Genomic DNA, 14,353 nt, shown 5'->3' on the forward strand with positions numbered 1-14,353 from the left:
ATTCAACGAGATTGTCAATAAAGATTTGGCACTCAGCGTCATTTTGGAAGCTTAGAGGCTCACGTACTGAGGGGCCACCAGGCAGCTGGTTAGGAGAACCCAGGAACAGCGCTGCTCTGGTCGTCGCCGGCCCCGGGGACCCCATACAAAAGGCACAAAAGCCACACAGGCTGCTGACCTCTGACCCTACTACTTCACAGCTGTGAAGGAACAAGGAACACAAAAAAGGAAATACAAAAGCAAACATTCTCTTTATTTAATAATCTGATATTTAAAATACGACTCCTGGAACATCCACATTAACAATGGAATCCTCAGCGTTCCACAGTGCTCTGGAAGCCCGGCTTTCTAAGGACAGGAGGGGAGGCCTGCGTGTGCACCACCAGCAAGGGAACTGAGAGAGCACACCGGGATGCAGACTGGGGTCCTGAGCAAACAGCACCGCCACGGTGCACCTGGATCATGGCCAAAAGACAATGCTTTCTAGTTCAGATGTTTTTCATACTTGAACTTCAAAGATTTATACAGAACAGTAACTTTCAAAAAGTTATTCCTAGTAGTCCAGTGTTGTAGAAATTAGATAATCACATTTCACATGTATGTTTTCCTCTTTAAAAAAAAAAAAAAAGCATCAAATTCCAGGAAATATTGCCCTCCGAATTACGCAAGAGGCAACTGGAGGGTCTTCTAAATGAATCTGGGATTTTTTGTGTATATTTCATGGATGCTTCCTACTGTTTGTCTAGGAATCCAGTGTACTGATTGAGAACTGTTAAACATGCCAATTACCATAAATTTAGAACTTATTGCATTAGTTCTTAAAGCGTCAGACCATTTTAAAAAATAGAACAGCAAAATTTTTTTTTCAATTTAAAAAAAATTCAAGAATTAACCAAGCCAATCTTTTCTTTCATAAAAGCAGAACAAAACTGTTTTTAATATGTATAAGGCTAACTTTAAAAAAATAAAAAGCCAGTTCATTCCTTTAACAAAAGATGGGAGTTATAAAGGGACTAGGAATGAACAAAAATTTTTATTTTGAATATGAAAAGTTATTTACATTGCTGAAATTAGCTGATCCAATCTGATTTTTCTTAATTAAGGTCACATAGGTCACACTGCCATACTTATTAGGGTTCAGACACAACAAACAACTTACTGTGAAAACAGTGGCCATAGACCCTTCCAACTGCAGATTTTTAATAGGAAGTCATCAATAATTAATTGATGCCTCCAAAGAATTTAAAAGATTTTTCAATTGAAGATTGATTGTGCACTATCTAAACCTTTCTTGGATTTGCCCAAGTCCACTGGACCAGTTTTTAGAATTTAGTAATGCTTGGCACTAGCATGATATTTTAAACAGTATCAGATGTGCAGACATTCAAAATGTCACTTAGGCTCCGATTATTCAACTTAACGTTAAATGAAACAATATAGACTACTGGTAGCTTGGCCAATAATAAGACTCAACTAATTTCAGGCTGTTTTCCTCATTAACTTTGGCATCATGAATAAAGCCTTAATTAAGAAAAATCAAGTTTGAAGAAAAAGCGAAGCACACACTTAAGTAAAATATTCCAAGAATTCTAAATTATTTGGCCAGGATCTTAAAATTTAATTATAGTGTTTACCTGTAGCGACCTTTTCAAACAATTTACTGAAATATTTGTTAACTACTGTAAAAAAGTATTTTGCAAAGTTTTAGATCAGAGCTTAGTTACTCTGAATTTTTAAAACACAACTACTTATTAAATCCATGACATCTGAAAGTATCAAAGTGTTATTTCCAAAGTTGGTTTAAACTTTACTTATAACATTTGCAATACTACTATACACATTTTATCCCAGTAATACAAATTATACTTTAGAAAAATGACACAGCAGTTTAAATATTAAACATTCAGGTGTTCCCAATTGGTACAACAGAATGGAAATCTCCAAAGTCCTCCGGCAGGCAGCAATCAGGCCTTCCTGCAGGTGGTTTCCAGTGACCGGCCTCTCCCGATGTGGGACGGCAGCTTCCTGTTTTTCTACTTTTTGACTCTATGACAGGAAGCACCAGCATCTTCTCACAGTGTCCAATCAAGAAATGGAATATCAACATTCAATTAAATGTAAGCCCGTCCACGCAAGATGGCAGCTCACTCGTGACTGCCGATTTGCCTGCCAATTTAACAATCCCACAGCAAACTGAAGAACACATTCAAGTGTATCCAGTGTGTGCTTGGGTCTGGTGTAAACACGTACGTCCCTAACAGACACGTCAGCATGCCTCATTTTCTCAAGTGCTTTCACTAGGGTGTACACACAGGGGTTTCATAGACTCCGAAGATAAAAAGCTCTCAAGTGTATTTTCGTTTTCTCATTTTATGTTAGGGAGCACCAGCTGAAGTTTTTGGAAAGTCTGATGTAACTTTCCAAAGGGAAGAGATCAAAGCCAAATATGCATGGAAATGCTTGCCATGCTGGGGATCCTTGCATAAATGTTCAGTCTTAGAATGCTCAGTTTTGTAAATCCCGAGGGATTAGTACAAAACTCCAACATTCCCTGCAATTCTAAAGTTTTATAATTCTTCTGAAACATTTTCAATTGTTAAAACTTTACATTTTAAAATAAAACTCTTAATTTTGTGTAAATGTAAAAGAATTTCAGAAAACTTTAATTGGCACAAAATAATAACTAAAAAAATCTGTTCTATCCAAGAAAAAAATTTCTTAGTCATAAATAAAAGATATTTTCTCTCTGCAGTGAGTTAGCAATAAATCATAGATCAGAAAACTTTCCCTGATTAAACATGTGCAGCCACACATCAGTAGGGCCACACAGCACACTTTTCACTTTTTAAGTGGTTGGCTGAAAATTCTTCTTGAATTCTAGCTTATAAACAACTCAACATCCAGAAGGGCTTCCTAAGGAATGGGAGCAGAGACTGAATGACACCTGCCAGTCTCAGAGACGCGGTCAGGCGTCATCAGCTTCACACTGCGGCACTGATCCAGCCAGAAACTCCCTGTGCACTTAATTATACAATGCTTATCAAAACTAAGGACTCTCTTATTTACACACATTAAGTACGGTGACTTCTATAATCCTTAAGTTATTTAAACATGATGCAACTTTCAGATCACAGTACAAATTTAAATATATTTTCATTAGTAAACTATTTTCATGTTGCAGATCACCACCTCTAGCAAGCTATACCTACTATAGACAGGGGTGAAGCAGAGTCTACATTCACTTATAAATGGAATATAAAGACTCCATTGTACATGGAAAAGAAAAAATGAAACTGCTACTAAAATTGAAGGCCAAATTTTGTCTATCATACATTCATGGTGGGTATACGTGTAAAATCGCCTATCAGAAGGAAACCTGCTTGCATACTATGCTTCTATTTTAGGAAACAATAAGGCCCAAGAAGCAGGGGTTACAACGAATCTGTAAAGTTCTGACGTCATTGATAAGACATTCACAAAACATCTGGGACGGCCCATGCGCACATTAAAAAAACAAACAAAAATGCACCTGTATTCTCAACTCCCCATGCAAGGCTGGGAATGCACCAGAGCCATGAATGATGGCTGCACCACTGAGGGCTTAAACGTGAAACCTTGACAAAGATGAGTGTATTTTAAGAGTTCTAGAAAAATAATGAAAGCTAGATAGCAGAGAAATTGTGATTAGAGAAAATGACATGGGAAAACATCCAAGTTCACAATACAGGTTATTGGAGGGAGAACAGCTTATCCTCTGGAACCATTACTATTATCCATACAGACAACAGACACTAACCTGCAAAGGTTAATTTGGTTAATAAGAAATAAAGCAACTACTAGATGAAAGTGAACCGAATTACCTACAACAGGAGAAAGAAAGAAAAACCGTACGGGGAAAGTTCTGTGGCAAGAGCAAAGGAGTTGGTCTGCAAAAAGGTCCCAGGAAAATGCTCTGATTTTAGACATGTTAGATATTGCACAATCAGAAGAGAAAAAGGAACATTTAGAAAACTATTTTAAATGTCTTTAATTGCTGAATGCCTTTGGCTAGTACGTGGAGGATTATTGTTTAGTCCTACAACTGACACATTTTCATCATTTTGTTTGCAAACCACCTGAAAGTCTCATCGCCTCTGTTGAACACTGTTCTTTTTGATGCGTTACCAAAAAGGATCCTATGCTGTCACCACACAGGATCATGTCGGAAAATGAGTATCTAAATGATTTTTTAAAGGTACTATTTTTTCCTTTCTGTTTTCAAATTATTCTGAACAGTTTCTAGAGACATGGTCACAGCTGCCTGAAGCATGTCTTCTTCACTCATAGCATCATCTGTTGGGAAAGAAAACACATGCATTTGTTAAAAATGTCTGGGAAATTCTCAAGGTCATCAAAAGGTAAAGTTCTTCAAGCTTTATTTATTTAGGCTCGCGTGGTGGTGCAGGTTAAGCCATCACCTGTAATGCCAGCATCTCACATCAAAGTGCTAGCTTGAGTCCTTAGCTCCACTTTGGATCCAGCTCCCCATTAATGCACCTAGGAAAGCAGTGGAAGATGGCTTGAGTGCTTGGGCCCCTGCTACCCACATGAAGCCCCTGGCTTTGGCTTGGTCCAGCCCCAGTCCCAGCCACTGCGGTCATCTGGGTACTGAATTGTGGATGGAAGATCTCTTTCTCCATCTCTGCTTTTCAAATAAACAAAATGCTTATTTACTTGAAGAAATATTTATCTTACTTATTTGAAAGGCAGAAGTGACAGAGAGATGAGGGAAAGAGCAAAACCTTCCTCTGGTTCACTCTCTCAGTGCCTACAACAGTCAGAGCAAAGAGGAGGCAGGAACCCCACTGGGTCTTCCATGCTCCTGTGTGCAGCAGGGACCCGAGCACCTGAGTCATCACCTGCCACCTCCCAGGGTGCACACGGCAGGAAGTCAGAGTGGAGGAGAGGTGGGGCTCGATCCCAGGTACTCCCATATGGATACAGGGGTACCAAGTGGCAGTTTAAACAGCTCTACCACAACGTCTGTCCCCATAAGGAATTAAATTCTTAGGAAATATATTCCTATGTGGCACTAGTTTCCTTCTTTGATTTTTAAAATCACATAAAGTAAAATTCACTTTTATAGTTTTCCATTTTAGTAAATGCACACTTGCATAAACAGCACCCGGATACAGAATTGTCCCATTGCCACCCTACCCTTCCTCCCCAATTCCTCTGCGCTGCTCCCTGGCATCCACTCTATGGTCTCTGTCCTAGAGGGCACCCTTTCCTGCATGTCATATAAATGGAATCAATGACACAGATGTAGCTTCTTTGACTTAGCATAACTGCATTTGAGATTTGTTCTACCAACACCATGCTTTCCAAAAAAGCTTTTTATTTTGAAGTAACTGTCAATGCACAGAAAGTTGCAAAGATAGTTCAGATAGGTCCAGCGTAGCCCAAACCCAGACACTGACATTGGCACAGTGCTGTGTGTAGTGCTGTATGGCTTTACCACACAAGTGGGCCCATGTGCCCACCACCGAGACACAGAACTGTTACAGCACCATGAAGACCCACCTCCTCCTACTGCTTTCTATTCACACCTGCCCCCTGTCCACCCTTCTTCTCTGCTGCTGGCAATCTTCAATTTTCTCTATCTTTACACATCTGTCATTGTGAGAATATTACACAATTGGAATCACATGAGACCTGCTGAGACTTTATTTATTTATTTGAAAGAGTTACAGAGAGGCAGAGGCAGAGAGAGAACGAATGAGAAAGAGAGAGAGAGAGAGAGAGAGAGAGAGAGAGAGAGAGAGAACGAACTTGAAGGGTCTTTCATCCGCAGGTTCACTCTCCAAATGGCCACAACAGCCAGAGCTGAGCCGATCCAAAGCCAGGAGCCAGGAGCTTCTTCTGGGTCTCCCACATGAGTGCAGGGGCCCAAGGACTTGGGCAGTCTTGTACTGCTTTCCCAGGCCATAGCAGAGAGCTGGATTGGAAGTGGAGCAGCAGGGCCTCAAACCGGCGTCTGTATTGGATGCCGGCACTGCAGGCGGCAGCTTTACCTGCTGTGCTGGCAGTGCCCGCCCCTGAGACTTTCTAGACGCAGTGTAACACCCCTAAGTTCCCTCCCAATGGCTGCACGTATCAGCGCTTGGTTTCTGTGGTATGATGTCTCTACAGTTAACCACTCACCTATGGTAGGACATTATGGTGGTTTTCAGTTTGTGATTATGACAATCAAAGCTGTACAAACAGCTGTGCACAGGTTTTTGTGTGGACATCAAATTTCACTTCTCTAGGATTAATGCTAAGGGTATAAATGCTGGATCCTACAGTCAGTGTGCTGCTTTTTAAAAAACAGCTAGGGGCTGGCCCTGTGGCACAGCAGGTAAAGCTGCCAGCTGCGACACCGGCATCCCCTATCGGGGCCAGAATTTCGGCTGCTCCACTTCCGATTCAGCTCTCTGTAAATGGCCTGGGAGAGCAGAGGAAGATGGCCCAAGTGTTTGGGCCCACCACCTATGTGTGAGACCTCAAAAAAGCTCCTGGATAATGGCTTCAGCCTGACCCAGTCCCAGCTGTTGTGGCCATCTAGGGAGTCAACCAGTGGATGTAGAATCTCTCTCTCTGTCTCTCCCTCTTTCTTTCTAACTCTTTCTTTTTTTTTTTTTTTTTTTGACAGGCAGAGTGGACAGTGAGAGAGAGAGACAGAGAGAAAGGTCTTCCTTTTTGCTGTTGGTTCACCCTCCAATGGCCGCTGCGGCCTGCGCACCGCGCTGATCCGAAGCCAGGAGCCAGGTACTTCTCCTGGTCTCCCATGGGGTGCAGGGCCCAAGCACTTGGGCCATCCTCCACTGCACTCCCGGGCCACAGCAGAGAGCTGGCCTGGAAGAGGCGCAACCGGGACAGAATCCGGCGCCCCGACCGGGACTAGAACCCGGTGTGCCGGCGCCGCAAGGCGGAGGATTAGCCTAGTGAGCTGCGGTGCCGGCTTCTCTGTAACTCTTTCAAATACATAAAACCAATCTTAAAAATAAAAAAGCCAAATTATTTTCCAAAATGGCTGTTCCAGTTCAAATGAGATATAGAAAGCTTTTTTGCCTGTACATCCTTTGGTCCTTCCTCATTTATAAAATTGCCTTATTATTGTTTCAACCATCAAACATAATTTACAGGGGCCGGTACCGTGGTGTAGCAGGTAAAGCAGTCATCTACGGCGCCAGCATCCCATGTAGGCGCCAGAGTCCAGGCTGCTCCACTTCCGATTTTTCTCCCTGCTATGGCCTGGGAAAAGCAGTGGAAGACGGCCCAAGAGCCTGGGCGCCTGCCACACATGTGGGAGACATGAAAGAAACTCCTGGACCTGGCTTTGGCCTGGCCCAGCCCTGGCTGTTGTGGTCACTTGGGGAGTGAACCAGTGATGGAAGACCTCTCTCTGTAACTCTGCCTTTCAAATAAATATTTAAAACTTAAAAACAAACAAACAAACAAAATGGCTGGCGCCGTGGCTCACTAGGCTAATCCTCCACCTAGCGGCGCCAGCACACCAGGTTCCAGTCCCGGTCGGGGTGCCGGATTCTGTCCAGGTTGCCCCTCTTCCAGGCCAGCTCTCTGCTGTGGCCCGGGAGTGCAGTGGAGGATGGCCCAAGTACTTGGGCCCTGCACCCCATGGGAGACCAGGATAAGTACCTGGCTCCTGCCATCAGATCAGCGCGGTGCGCTGGCCGCAGCGTGCTGGCCGCGGCAGCCATTGGAGGGTGAATCAACGGCAAAGGAAGACCTTTCTCTCTGTCTCTCTCACTGTCCACTCTGCCTGTCAAAAAAAAAAAAAAAAAAAAAAAAACTTAAAAAAACCCCATAATTTATAAAATTCAAAAGGAAGGGAAACTCATCTGTCATGTTTATTGTTATTTTACTCTTTGTATTGTTCTTCCTGAGATTCCAAAATTCCTTCTATTGTTTCTTTCCTAATTAGAGAATTTATGTCGGCCATTAGTATAATGCTATAAACAAACGCTCTCAGTTTTCCCTTCGTTCATGAAGGACACTTCGCAGCATGCAGAACTCTGAGTTTCCGGCATACCTTTTGGCCCCTGAGAAGTGCTGTGCCACTGCGCTGGCCTCCAGGACTGCACGAGACAGCTGCATCCTGCAAACTGCTGCAGGCAAAGCTTATTTCTCAAGATTTTCAGTTTTTATCTTCAGTCCTCAGAAGTCTGTCTCGGTGTGAATTGCTTTGGCTTTATTCCATTTGGGGTTCACTCAGTTTCTTTTGTCAAATTTGGGGAATGTTTATTTCTTTAACTGTTATTCAATATTTCTTTATATACTTCTTCAGCCCCATTCTCTTTCTCATCTCCTAAGACTTCCATGACACAAATGTTCTATCTTCTATTTTAGTGCCACAGGGCTCTAAGGCCCTGTTCATTCTTTCCAGTCTATTCTGTTGCAAGAATGGGCTGTTTCTACTCTTCAAGTTCACAGATTCTCTCTTCTGTCTTCTGTTCTGCTGTTGACTCTATCCACTGAACTTTAAACGCTATTATTTTTCAGTTATAAAATAAAATATCCAGTGGTTTTCTTTGCACCTCCCTTTCTTTGCCGAGATTTATTTTTTCATTTGTTTCAAGCACATTCAACCTAACTGCTAACGCAGCATTCTGATGATGGCTGCTTCATCAGGTAACTACCCATCAGGACCCTCTAGGGGGCACTGTCTGTGGGAGGTCTTTTTTTTCCTGGTTCTTGGTATGACAAACAACTTGCAGGTGAACCCTGGGCACCGTGAGTATTGTACTTGGAGACTGTGGATCTCATGCACATCTTCTGTGGGAGCAGCCTCCCCTGACACGGCCCCGGAGGCTAAGGCGTGCTGCCTGCTTACGACCCGCGGTACAGGGAAACACAGGCGCCCTTCCTGATAACACGCTGCGGTGGTCCTGAGTCATGAGTGCGAAACACCTCGGAGCTCCGGCACCTCTCTCGTTGCTGCGGATCCTGACTGGGACGGGGAGGACCGCCTCATGACCGCTCCCCACAAGGCTGCCCGATGCTGAAGGGGTGGCTCTGTTACTGCTGGGTACCACCAATTATCTCGACTCTCCACCAGGGTTCCTATCTGAAACCGTCCACGTGGGAAGCCAGCGTGATGCCTACTACTGGCAGGGGAGGCTCGCACTCCCTGGAACCCTGACACCATGGAAAAGGGACTGAAGATCCCAGCTCCCCCAGCTCTCTGAACCACCCCAGCTGGCCAAGTGGAGAGGTTCGGGTAGAAGTGTAGGCTGTTTCTGGCCTTTGCTGACAGGGGTGCACTGAACCAAGGGCAGTCAATTCCGTGACTGTTTATCTGGACTAGAGCATTTGTTGTTCCATTGTAGGGCAGCATCTGGCCTGACCGCTGAGGTCCTACACTGGAATGCCTGGGTTCTAGTCCTCACTCCAGCTCCTGCTGATATGCACCCCGGGAGGCAGAAGGTGATGCGCAAGTAGCTGGGTCCCTACCACCCGTGGGAAACCTGGATTCTAGTCCCAGCTCCTGCTTTTGGCCGTGCCCAGCCCCAGATGTTGTGGGCATGTTGGGAGTGACCCAACAGACGGGAGCTCCTTTTCTCTGCCTCACAAGTAAACAGAACATATACATTTAAAAACAACAACGATTTCTTCAGTTCTTGTTTTGCTCAGCAGCCCGTTTTGACTCGAGAGAGAGCACTCTTCTCTTGGTCTGTGCCAGTGGCTTCTCTTGCACCAAGTCTAGAATACATATGAGACCGAGAGAAAATCCCAGGAGAGCCTCCTCAACGCTGTCCCTCTGGTCGAGGGGTCCCTAGCCTGGCTTCTCTTTTCTTTTGAGATTCTTACTCACTCATTTGGATGGACCAGAACTTGTGCATCCACTTACCAAGTGAAAGTTAACAGGCAATTTCCAACTTTTGGTAATTACAAATCAAGCAGCTGTAAGCATTTGCATGTAGCTGAGTTTTCTCTCCACTCGGCTGCCTACCTGGCAGTAGGACTGCTCAGTCACAGGGTTACGAGTACGTGCTAAGGTCAACGAGCCATTTTACACCCCCACTAACAGTACACGGGACTCCCGGTTGCTCTGGCCCTGGCCAATACCTGGTATTCTAAGCTTTGTATTTCATCAAGCCATTCTCATAGGTGTTCTAACGCCTATTTGTCTAAAGGCGACTGAGGCTGAGCATCTCATGTGCCGGTTTCTCATCTCCATACCTCACCTGGTGAGAAACTCGAAGCCTCCTCCTGTCTGCTGAGCTGTTTGCTTACTGCTCAGCTGGAGAGCGCTAGACACATTCCGCTGACATGGTCTCCTTCCACTCGGCTCCACTACCAGGAGCTCCCGGAAGTTTAAGACCACTAAAGCAAGGCCTGCTCCGTCACCCTGGACTTCCTGACAGCCAAGGGTTTGAAAAGTGTTCTGAGTGGTCAAATGTACTTATTTTGTACCTACTAATAGTCATGACCTCTGAGGAATTCTGGTTGTATCGACTGTGAGATTGTAAGTATTATGCTATAATTTTAAAGTCAAACACTGAATTCCCTAGTCTGCTTGCTCCTCAATCCAGGAAAACTTAGTAGATTACAAATTCCTTTAGGAGTGTCCACATGATTGAAAAGGGAAGACAACAATTCCAAGCCAAAAATCACACGGAACCTGTGTGTCAAACAGAGCATGCTGGTTATAAACGTGAGCGGTCAGAGGGCTGTACCTAGGTCATTCCCAAGGGCTCCGGAACTCGTGGCCGGCTTTTCACAGGGACGGGAAACCTGTCCTGGGGCATCTACCTGCTGCTGCTGCTGCTGCTGCTGCCGCCGCTGCTGCTCCTGCTGCTGCCTACAACATTGAAAAGTGAATGCGTGTTAAACAAAAACCAAAACCACGAAAACCAAGACCTAGGGATAAATTCATTATTCATTATGGGAAAATCTATTCACATGGAAAATAAATTGTCCTACAAATAAAACAGTCACTGCATGGACAGCAACACAACGGCAAGCAGTCTGAGACGCACTACTTGAAGGACAGCAGTTCTGACCCTAGGAAGCTAAGGTACAGAATCTGAATTCATCTGACAGATCAACAGGTATTTTTCACCATAAAATCACCCACTGTACAAAAGGAGTCACCGTTAGCTGTTCTTATGCAACGGGGCATTGGTTTACACATAGCTGATTCTGCTAGAAGGCACTGAAACAGCACCTTTGAGGACATGAAGCATCTCAAAGCACGAGCTTTCATGCTGGGTGCCCTGCACTCCCCAGAGAGGCGCCCCCTGCCCAGTCCACCTGGAGAGGCCGTGGTCTTCGCACCGTGTCATCACTTGCTTTCCACTCTCAGCACTAACCCTCACCAGCAGGTATTGCTCTGTTTGCCTCCTTTAAAGTGTAAGCTTGCAAAAACACAAGTCTTGTTTCTCAGTTTCCCCAGTGCCTAGAAGCTTGACTGTCGCACGGTGTTTACCACAACTTGATGAAAGAAAGCTACTCAACATGCACTTGAAGTTTCCGGTTGTATCTATCGCACTAAGAGATATTTACATGCTTTTCCAAAGGAAAAACAATGTCATCAAAATCCACATGATAGAAAGTTTAAACGAAATGGTTATGATGTAAACATGCAGAGAAAAAAGCTTGTACTTAGAAAACATACGTGATGGAGCTGGGACTGTGCCACAGCAGGTTAAGGCACTGCCTGTGATACCAGCATTCCATATGGGCGCTGGTTTCCATATGATGGAAAATTTCTTTCTTAATGTCCCTCTCTGTACTTCTGCCTTTCAAATAAATAAAATACATCTTTAAAAAATAATTTGAGGGGCTGACACTGTGGCACAGTGGGTAAAGCCACCACCTGCAGTACCAGCATCTGATATGGGTGCTGGATCAAGTCCTGGCTGTTCCACCTCTGATCCAGCTCCCTGCTAATGGCCTGGGAAAGCAGCAGCAGATAGCCCAAGTCCTTGGGCGCTTGCATCCACATGGGAGACCTGGAAGAAGCTCCTGGCTTTAGACTGGCTCAGCTCTAACTGTTGCGGCCATTTTGGGGAGTGAACCAGTGGATGGAAGACCTCTTTCTCTGTCTTTCCCTCTCTGCTACTCTACCTCTAAATAAATAAGTAAATCTTTAAAAAACATAATTTGAAATGATTTCTATATATAACACACAGAAAACTAAAAGGAAAACTTAAAACAGATGGCAACCTGCTTAAGAAGCCATAACTTAAAAAAAGTATGTAGGGATTAACAAAAAAAAAAAGGGACCAGAATTTGAAAACTACCGCCTCACTGTTCAAAGAACAGCACATTTCTTTCTAGGATCCCTCTGAATCCTGAATCTTAAAGATGAGCGACCAAGAAATATCAACTGGTGGAAAATGCAAGGTCCCCCTGTTGGCCTTTCAGCCGGCAAGCAGACATTTGTACGGGTGTAAGGTTCTCGCGTACTGGGTTAGTGGTGCACACGCAGGTCGTGTGTGCCCACTGGCATGTCCTGATTCGGGAATGTGGCATGACAAAGACAACTGGGAGTGAAGGGATTTCTGGCACGTCAGGTGTGCCTCCATGCCCTCCTCCCACTCCACTGGAGAAATTCACGCAGAATTCAGGGAATGGCAGGCAGGTGATGCAGCAACTGTAGAGGGATAACTTCTGTTGTACTTTTTATTTTTTTTTAGATAATCGTACATATTTATAGGATTACTTTTTTTAAAAAAAGATTTAAAAATCATGACTGAGCCAGGCCAAAGCCAAGAGCTCCCTCTGGGTTTCCCATGTGGGTTGCAGGGGCTCAAGCACTTGGGTCATCTTCCGCCGCTTTCCCAGGTGTACTAGCAGGAAGGTGGATTGGAAGCGGGGCAGCTGGACTTGATGCGGGGCACACATGGGATGCCAGCATTCCAGGCGGTGGCCGAACCATCTGTGCTGCAATGCCAACCCAAGATCATTCCAGTTTCAATTTAGGAAAATGAGAAATCGTTGTCAACCTTGAACAACTCTGACGCCTGCAGCTGAGATGCGCTGAGAATCTGTCCCAGCAGCACCCGCTCCCGCTGTGCCTTCTCGTGTCTTTCAGCGAGCCAGGGGCTGCACAACGGAAGACCACGTGCGTCACGTGTCCTTCACAGCACGGCTGAGGAACCCGACTTCTGCCAATTTGGGTATTTTATTACCTTATTCAGGGCCATACAAAATCACCAACTTAAAAATGAGCCTCCTGAGGACTGAATTGCGAGTCCTGCCTGGGTTGCCTTGGCAGGCCCAGACCAGGGATTTCACCGGCACTGTATGGACGTTCCCCCTGCTTTGCAGAAACTCTGCTTTCCACTGAAGTGCTCGCATTGAGAGGCAGTGGCTGGCCTCGGCCGGCGAGCAGTCGCGGGAGGCCAGTCTCTGAGCGCTGCGGCAGTCACTGCAGGAGGGCCAGGATTCCTGTTCCCAGGCCTGAACACTCACGGCGGTGGCTTCCTACTCCCAAAGTCACCGCTGGGGCAGCGCCTTCTTAACCTCCAAGGCCTGATTCCCGATCATCACAATTTGGGCAGCGGTTGCAGCTGTTTTGCAAGCAATTTGTGCAATTCCAGAAGCTGGCCTCGACCAGCCCCTCCAGCTTGTCCTGAGGCTATTAAACCCCCTAATTTCTGTGTCAAGTAATTTTCTGTATAAAACACCTCCAGTGGGGCAGGCCCTGTGGTGCAGTGGGTAAGCCACTGCTTCAGATGCATGCATTCTATGTTGCGGTGCTGGGTTCAAATCCCACCTCCTTCTGAGGCAGCCTCCTGCTAATGCACATTCTGGAGGCAGCAGGTGAGGGCCCAGTACCTGGGTCCCTGCCACCCATTAGGTCAGGCCTGGTCCTGTTTAGTGGCATCTGGGAAGTGACCCAGAGAATAGAAGCGCGCGCGCGCGCGCTCTCTCGCACGCTCTCTCTCTCTCTTCCTTTCAAATAACCTCTAGAAGTCTGAATCCTAAGTGATAAATTAGACCATGCCACTAGAGTGCTAGGCAGTCAGGTATTTGCATGCCTCCTTGCTGGGAGACATTTTTCATAACAAAAAGAATCTTGGGGCCAACGCTCTGGCGTAGCAGGTAAAGCCACGGCCTGCAGTGCTGGTATCCCATATGCATGCCGGTTAGAGTCCCAGCTGTTCCACTTCCCATCCAGCTCTCTGCTATGGCCTGGGAAAGCAGCAGAAGATGGCCCAGGTCCTTGGGCTGCTGCACCTGTGTAGGAGACCAGGAAGAAGCTCCTGGCTCCTGGTTTCGGACAGGCGCAGCTCTGGCCGTTGCGGCCATCTGGGGAGTGATCCATTGGATGGAAGACCTCTCTCTCTCTCTGCCTCTC

The 14,353-nt window shown here is 45.5% G+C and overlaps 1 protein-coding gene across 11 annotated transcripts in view; it reads right to left on the reverse strand.

Moving 5' to 3' along the window:
- Positions 1 to 232: 232 nt before the first annotated feature.
- The window catches only part of ATXN3 (ataxin 3), a 44,932-nt gene continuing 30,811 nt past the window's right edge, over positions 233 to 14,353 (reverse strand). For all 11 annotated transcript variants that reach the window (XR_011385016.1, XM_051826448.2, XM_051826446.2 and 8 more), the window contains 2 exons: positions 10,722 to 10,846; positions 233 to 4,332 (listed from right to left, as the gene is read on the reverse strand). Coding sequence is in view for 10 of the 11 variants with exons in the window: in XM_051826448.2 (XP_051682408.2) it covers positions 4,238 to 4,332; positions 10,722 to 10,846 (220 nt within the window). In the remaining variant the exon portion in view is untranslated. The remainder of the gene's footprint in view (positions 4,333 to 10,721; positions 10,847 to 14,353) is intronic.

The sequence above is a fragment of the Oryctolagus cuniculus genome, chromosome 20 (genome assembly GCF_964237555.1).
Source record: "Oryctolagus cuniculus chromosome 20, mOryCun1.1, whole genome shotgun sequence".
Lineage (NCBI taxonomy): Eukaryota > Metazoa > Chordata > Mammalia > Lagomorpha > Leporidae > Oryctolagus > Oryctolagus cuniculus.